We start from the raw sequence: 8,000 nt of genomic DNA, 5'->3' as shown, positions 1-8,000 counted from the left end.
ATCATTGACACGCCGGCATTCCGTGCGGCGCGGTGAGAAATCGGCAGCACCTACATAGTATTATCGCGATTCTTTCTTTCAAAAAAGAAAAAAAAAAAAAAAAAGAAAAATAAAAAGTTTCTCAAGCCATTGCGGCGCCGCGCTCTTTTTGTGAATGCGGTTCCGGCGCTTTTTCGATTTGTTTCAAAGTTTTGTATTTATTCCACAAATATTTTTCAAGGTTTCTCGATTTTTTCATAATATGATTTGTAAATTTAGTATACTAATCTCCTTGTTCCATTTTTTTTTTTTTTTACTCTAAATGTTTTAGAGCGGAATCTCTTTTGGAGTCGAATCTCACTTCAAACAATAATGAAAATACCGTCAGTCGAAGTAGAGTGACATTTCACTGTTTTTTTATGTACGTTGTCGCCTATGCTGCGCTATTCTAACTTAAAACTGGTCAGTGACTCCATGATTAGAGTGAAAATTTCACTCTAAAAAATTTAGAGAGCACGTATACAATATATTTCTAAAGAGCAAGGAATTGAACAGTATATTATTACAATATATTATTAGAACTATTTGATTATAATCCTTTCTTTCGTCTCCTTGTGAGTTAATAAAATAAATCATAAAGCTTTCACATGCGATTATTTTTTCGCGATAGCATCATTAATTATGTTATATGACGTTAGGTACGATTCGGCTGTCATCAAGACTGTTTAAATGAGCGTCGGGACGTAAATCCAGTACGGAGTACTTGAATCGACTAATACTTTTGAGTATTTTGTTTTCACGAGATCCATATCCTCTTTAAAGAGAAAGTCGCGCGCGCGCGGAGGATTTGTGCCCCGATTATGCGAAAGGGTCATCAAAGCGCGGGCAACGGGCAATTCGTTATAGCTCGTTAATTTGATGAGTTAGAAAGGATGCCGGATTACGTCGTCAAAAGGTGGACAGGTACGCGATCTGTCCAATTAGATGGGCATAGGGCGGTGCTCGTTTTCCTCTCGTGCCTGCATGGGGTCCTTTGTGTGATGTTTAGGCCATTTAGAAACACACTACTGGCACACACAGACACACGCATACCCTCTCATCACCCGCATCCTCGTTTTTTAGTACGCATATGCGTATCTACCGCAGAATCCGTACACCTGTGATCCTCTAATGGACCGTTATCGATTATTACACAAATTTAGCGATCAATATTATGATCGCTTTTTTTTTTTTTTTTTTTTTGTCTACACCCTTATATATGCGTCAATGAATATACTTTGTCATTTCTATATTGGCTATTCATTATAATCATTAAAATAAATTTAGACTTTTTATACTCGTGTTTAAATAATAAAATTAATTATGCAATGTAGCTGTATTTGTATTTAGAGATCTATGTTTCAGATCTGGTATTTTTAAAAATTATATAAATAGACGGAATAGAATAGAGTAGAAATAATTGCCTTTATCAATTCCGCGATGGATCTCCCGCAAGGGTATCACGTGTGAGAAAAAGTAGACGCTGGGGAGCGCGTAGGTAAACACGGCGACATTGCATCGCGATTACGGCGAGCGCGCGACCGCTAGTTTGTAATTAATATACGCTTAATGGTTCGAGATCGATATATACGCGGTCGCTCAAATAACGAAACGCGGTCGCTTTGACGTTAATTAATTTCAAGTGCATTAGCAGAATTGCTGCCCGCGGCGGTAGGGTCTTGCGAACATCAATGTGATTAATAAGAACCGCGCTCGCGATCTATAAAGCTGCCAGGACAGGAAATAGAGAGAGGGATTGCGTATTGCGTGCTGGGAATTCTGTCGCAGATACAGCTCGAAACGTAATCCGCGCACATCGGAACAGGTATGCGAGAGAGAAGCGATAAAATTTCGATTTAAAACGATCGCGCAGTTCGCTCTATCGATGGATATCTTTCGACAGGACTAGGGACACCGGAAAAGGACGGAAAAGTAATTGAGACTGCTTATTAATAATATGCGATATTTTTTTTCTGATGTAGGAAGATCTTCTTCACACATGATAGAACAATCATGTATCTTACAAGAGATATATGTTTTATGTACATTTCCATCGTATTATTACAAAGTAGCTTAAGTCTACGTGCATTATAATCCATTACGGTGTTTTATTATCTTTCTATCATTTTTTAATCTTAATGATATATTTATTCTTTATATAATTATATATCCTCTAAGCTTTAAGGGATAATATACATTAGGTAGTATACATGAAATATACACTCATAATTAAGTAGGCATTTTCTCGCGCATATACTTCTCCCTTTCTGTCTCTCTCTCTCTCTCTCTCTCTCTCTCTCTCTCTCTCTCTTTTTTTTTCTCTCTCTCTCTCTCTCACTCTCTTTTCTCAGAAAAACATTACGATAATTAAGTTTCTGCCTGAAAAAGCGCAAACTTTTACGAAGTTTACGTTTCTCTCGAGCAGACAAAGAATACCATAAAAAGGAACGACTATATAACAAGATTCTCTCTGACGAGGCAATTCTCACTTTATACTCGGAGATTATTCAGTATTCGTCATTTTGTAATAGAACTCCGAATCTGTTTTTATTTCTCTTTTTTCTTTCTCTTATTTATCGAGATCATATTTATCTTTTTTATTTACAAGAGTCTCTCGGCTACTGGCCGTGTCTGATATGGATAATTATTTTATACAATGTTAATCGTAATAATAAGGATAATATCAATGATAAAGACGGCAGTGATGAATACTCGTCTTTTAACCTTGAAAATACAAAGGATATCATATAGATTAGATCTTAAAACAAATTCTGGTGCGCATAGGCTTCTTATGAAAAATTTGAAATATAATATATTCATTCGCTCTAATTTACAAGGGAAAGTCTCTCTCTCTTATTCTTTTTTACCATCATTTTTTTCTTCTTCGAAAATAAAATACGACCTTCCAATAGACTGACATTAGCCGATTATTAAGTTTTACATCTGTAAAATTCATTTTTAAAAATTTACTTATCATCATTCAAATATATAAAATATTTGTACAAAGTATTCTATTTAAATAAAACTCTGACAACTTAAATCAACGTTAAATATGAGTTGTTAATATATATTTCATTTTCGACGGATTTGTGACGAAAATATGAAAAGAAATGATTTACACAACTTGAAAATATGTTATTTGCTAAAAATGAATTTTCCTTAATTGCGAATTAGTGTTTTGCCGATTGTCTGTAATCGATTCTTCAAAGTGTCATAAATTGTGTATGTGTTTCTTTTATTATTACTAATATTAATAATAATAAAGTAGTAATAATACAATAAGGTATACAATATAATAAATTTTTGACGTAATCTTTTATTGAAGAATATTGCTAAAATATTACGAAAAATATTTGTATATATATAATACGGATATTTCTTAGAGAACGACTTTAATATTTTTAAAATTCAGTTTAAATGTATTATATATTTAATTCTGATTTTCTTTTATCCGAGAAGATATTTCGAAAAAAACATGAAGTAAAACTGAATTTAGCAATATTATAATGAGAAAGTGAAAAAAAGAGGAAAAATCGAAGATTGTTTTTTTTTTTTGCCAGTAGATTATCAAATATTTTATCAATAATGAAAATATGCATATAGGAAGTGCAGCATATTTGTGATATTGTTGGCAATTTAATGCATCACGAAAAATGGATGCGTTTACAGTATATTTATCAGCAAATATTGGAATTGTAATAGATAGAAATTCATATAACAAAAAAAATGCCACCAAGAGTGTTAATATTTTATTATAGTTGTGATGAACAGTTTGTGCAAGTTAAAAAACTTTTTTATAAGTTTTAAATCCTTTATTCTTGTAATATTAAATAATTTCGTTAATATTAAATAATTTTTATATTTATACATTAATTAGTTTGTGTATAGATTAATTTTGACAATTGTCTTTAATTTTTGTGATTCATTGATATATTTTTTTCTATTCAGATTTAATGTAAAACGGTGTATATTCCTAAAATATAAAATACTTAAGGTAATACTAATGTAATGTATGTAATATATATAATATATGCTCGGAATATTCAACCATATGAAACTTTTTAGCCGAATAATCAGATGCTATGTTTTGCGAAAGTGATGTGCTTTAATAATAATAATAATAATATGACGTATATGAATGATGGATGATATGCCTCATGTGTAGTCATTGGGTACACAGCAAATATGTTAGATTCGACGGAGACACTTATATGTGTGATTTATTGCAAATAAAAAAATATTATTATAATTTGGAATATACTATTAAAAAAAAAATTACCTATACTTTTTGAATTTTGATCATTTAGATGTTAATTTAACTTTTTGATTTTAATTTCTTAAATAGTACAAAATCTGTAAGTTTCTGTTTTTTTATAAAAAATGATTTGTTTATCTATCTATAAGGGTGGTTTGAATTTTTTTAAAAAGCACAATTTTATTTTTTAGTTGTAAATCAAGTTCTAAAATCAAAAAGCTTGATTTTAGAAATAAAACTGATATTCTAAATATGCTGCACTTCCTACATATAATACTTTGTTATTAATAAAACAAAAGAATTGAAAATAAAATAATGTTTGATGTTTCAATATGATTATCGAACATCAAACGTATCCCATGTGAGAAATTTAAAATCGTTGCTAAAACGGAAGAGATTCATATTTTCGTTTTTCCAAAAAAATTATTTAACAAATAATAATTATTTAATCAAATAAAATGTATTATTCTCCGTTGATCAGAACATTCTATAGCTTCGTGTACAGGATGAACAATAGGCTATTCGAATCACAGGCGATATTTTTTTCGACAATATGATTTTAATTATCAATTGATGATAGAGGAAAGAATAATAAAAAAATTTATAAGTTATATGATGTTTAACAATAAACATCATTAATATAAATTTTCTTTTCACATGTGCAATAAAATGCATCTATAAAAATCAATAACGATTCTATGTTTGCAGATACACCTGCAACGTGCATTTATTTTTTTACGCTATTATATTTTACATCAATTCTAATTTATTTTATTTGGTATAAAAGTAAGTCAGATATATGATAATTGAAAAATTAATGAGATATTTTATATTTTATGACCAAATATGCATCAAAATAAAGATATAAAATATCTTGCAAATTATTGATTTTTCAATATCATATCTTGATATTTTTATACCTGCTTTATATATAGAATGATTAGAAAAAACAATTATGTTAAAAAAGGAATGTACATTAAATAAACATAAATGTGTATCATTGTCGATCATAAGAAAAATATAATGCATTATTCGTTTTTAATTTTTTACTTATATTGTTTTATAACTGATGCTTTGAAATAATTGTATAAAATGAAAATTATATAATATAAATGTGTGCATCAATATTATCTTATGTCATTGTTTTTCTAACAATATGTTTTGCGGATTTTTTGTGAAAAAATCAATGTCATTTAAAATATTAATGTATAATCTATATTAGATAATGATAATAATGGATCGTATTTTACTTTCATCATTATTTACAGATTCTTGGATATTTCATATAATAACGATTTAAAAAAAATGATGTACTTTATTATCTTTTTTTTCACTTTCTCCGAAGCATTAGCAAAGGAAAAACAGCAGAAAAAAATTGTTGCATTCATGCAATTCTTGTTTTTCGTTTTGCTCTATTATAATCTATTTAATTATACGATTTTAATCGTACTAATAACAAAAAGAAGATTGTACAACTTTAAAGTACTTAAAACATCCGTAAGTAAAATTTAAATCAGTTATTGAACACATGTAATTAATATAAATTATACATGATAAAAAGAGAAAGAAACTTTAGAAAAAAGGTATTACGTGTCAGAGTAAAATGTATAAACAAAAAAAAAGGCAAATACCAAAAGACAAACTTATGAAATCGCATTACAAATGTGAAACAAAAAAATCTACGATAGTTAAATATTATTAACAATTACTAGTAATTATTAGTAGTAATTACTTTATTAGTAGTAATTAGCAGTAATTAATAGTAATTATTAAATAATTATTTAATACGTGATTTAATTCAAACTTGTCATTTAGCAATCGTTTGTCTGGGAAAACACTCCTGTACACCAGAGACGTTGAAAAAAAATTTTATGCAAATTATAAACAAATAGTAATTTATTTGCGTTAGCTGGAGCCGCCGATAATAATCTGACTTGCTGCAGCTAGCAGAGTTGCTGAGTATCAAAAAACATTTATGATACGGTGTTAAGATACGGCAAACGTTTTCACGAGTCAACTATCGGTTGACATTAAATAATCGACGTGAGTTTGACGTCATGTAATTACTTCTGCGTTTACTTTAATATTCATACGTCGAATACAGCGTTTTATTGCGAAAACTCTGCATTAGCAAAATACGTACGCGATAAATGATTAACATATTAACTAATGTCTGTCACTGTGTTTATTCCGAATGAAGAGAATCGTGTAAACGACGATTCAAACATTGTTCGATTCTTAATTATCATACTCATTGAATCTGGAATGCATTCAGTACGTCTACCGACGCGTTGATGAAGCTCCCTGTTTCTCTCTATTTTTCTCGCACAATCAATTGTCGTCAGAGTCGAGATTGCCATTGATCTCGTGACAGATCGCCGTATTCAGTCGCCAGTGGTATGACATCGAGGAGCCGGACACGCTCGCGGTCTCCTGGTTCCGCTGGAAGATCCCGGAGGACCTGCCGGACCGCTATACCAACGACGGATACTTTTGTTCAGGCAGAACGTAACCGGACGTCTCGTCCGACGCGGCAGCAACAACAGCGGCGGCCGCAATATCGTTGCTGGCCTGAGTCTGACTGGTCACCGGATTCAGATGGTGGCTGGTCAGGTGCGACATAGACGAGGTGAGCGCCATATTATGATGATACTGCGGATGATGGTAGTTGGTCTGCGGGCTGTGATGCATGTGAGGGATCTGGGCCTGATAGTAGTCGCTGCTGGTGTAGGGCGGCTGGCCGTAGGCGTTGTAGCCCTGGCCAGTGTACTGACTGTGATTTACCGCGGACCCCGCCGAGCTCCAGGCGAAACCGTACGCCTCGCCGTGATGAATCTGATTCATCGCGGCCGGATAAGATGATGGTTGTAGTTGGTTGGAACTTGGTGTCAACGGCGGCGACGGAGTCGTCAGGTTGCTGTTGGCTCCGCTACCGCCGGTCGGTGTCGCGCCGACTCGCGGATACGTCGACTGTGTCGACAGGAGCGGCGTTGACAAGGGCGAGTTTCCCGCTACCGGTGCTTCTCTACCTTGCGCCGGCGAATCCGGCGAGGATCGTCTGCTCGGCGTCGTCGACGAGCTCGTCGATATCCTGCTGCCGGTGCTGCTGTTGCTATGATTTTGGCTTGTTCTCGGCGAACTCTTCGACGGAGGAGTTTGCTGTTGCTGCTGCTGCTGGTGCTGTTGCGATTGTTGTTGCATTTGCTGTCTGCATTTGGCTCGACGATTCTTGAACCAAACCTAGAACAGAGAGATGCGGTGCAGACGCCGTGAGGTTGCGGAACTCTTTGCGATAGACCTATCAATAAAAGAAGAAAATTTTTACATTTTGAACCGCATTATAGAATAGCATTTTTAAATAATATCATTATTTCACGGTTATGAAGAAATACATACGCGACTTAGAAATCAATTAAGCTCTCCTCGACAGGCATCGTGCAGTCGGTAGCTTTCAATGAGGTACAAAAGTCTCCGATGGAAGCCATAGCCCCAGGGATTGTCAGGGAGGAAAGGTGTCCCACTGTCCCGCCACGAGAGACGAGACCGGTCGAATGGGGAGTTAATCGGTGCAATGGGAAAGTAATCGCGGGCGAGCGGGCGTAACATTTCATTAAATCGCAACAATAACAAGAACTCGAAGGGAGGGGCCGTATGGGGGGCACGTGCGTGTACGGACGCGACACGCATGTATTGGAGCATCCCCTGGGATCCTCGGTGGCTACGGCGT

General features: G+C 33.8%; 1 protein-coding gene across 4 annotated transcripts in view; it reads right to left on the bottom strand.

Moving 5' to 3' along the window:
* Positions 1 to 1,964: 1,964 nt before the first annotated feature.
* The window catches only part of LOC140667755 (uncharacterized), a 65,935-nt gene continuing 59,899 nt past the window's right edge, over positions 1,965 to 8,000 (bottom strand). For all 4 annotated transcript variants that reach the window (XM_072895969.1, XM_072895972.1, XM_072895970.1 and 1 more), the window contains one exon: positions 1,965 to 7,513. In XM_072895969.1, coding sequence (XP_072752070.1) covers positions 6,746 to 7,513 — 768 coding nt within the window. In that variant the 3' untranslated portion in view covers positions 1,965 to 6,745. The remainder of the gene's footprint in view (positions 7,514 to 8,000) is intronic.

The sequence above is a fragment of the Anoplolepis gracilipes genome, chromosome 7 (assembly GCF_047496725.1).
Source record: "Anoplolepis gracilipes chromosome 7, ASM4749672v1, whole genome shotgun sequence".
Lineage (NCBI taxonomy): Eukaryota > Metazoa > Arthropoda > Insecta > Hymenoptera > Formicidae > Anoplolepis > Anoplolepis gracilipes.
This window is presented reverse-complemented; position numbering and strand designations above follow the sequence as displayed.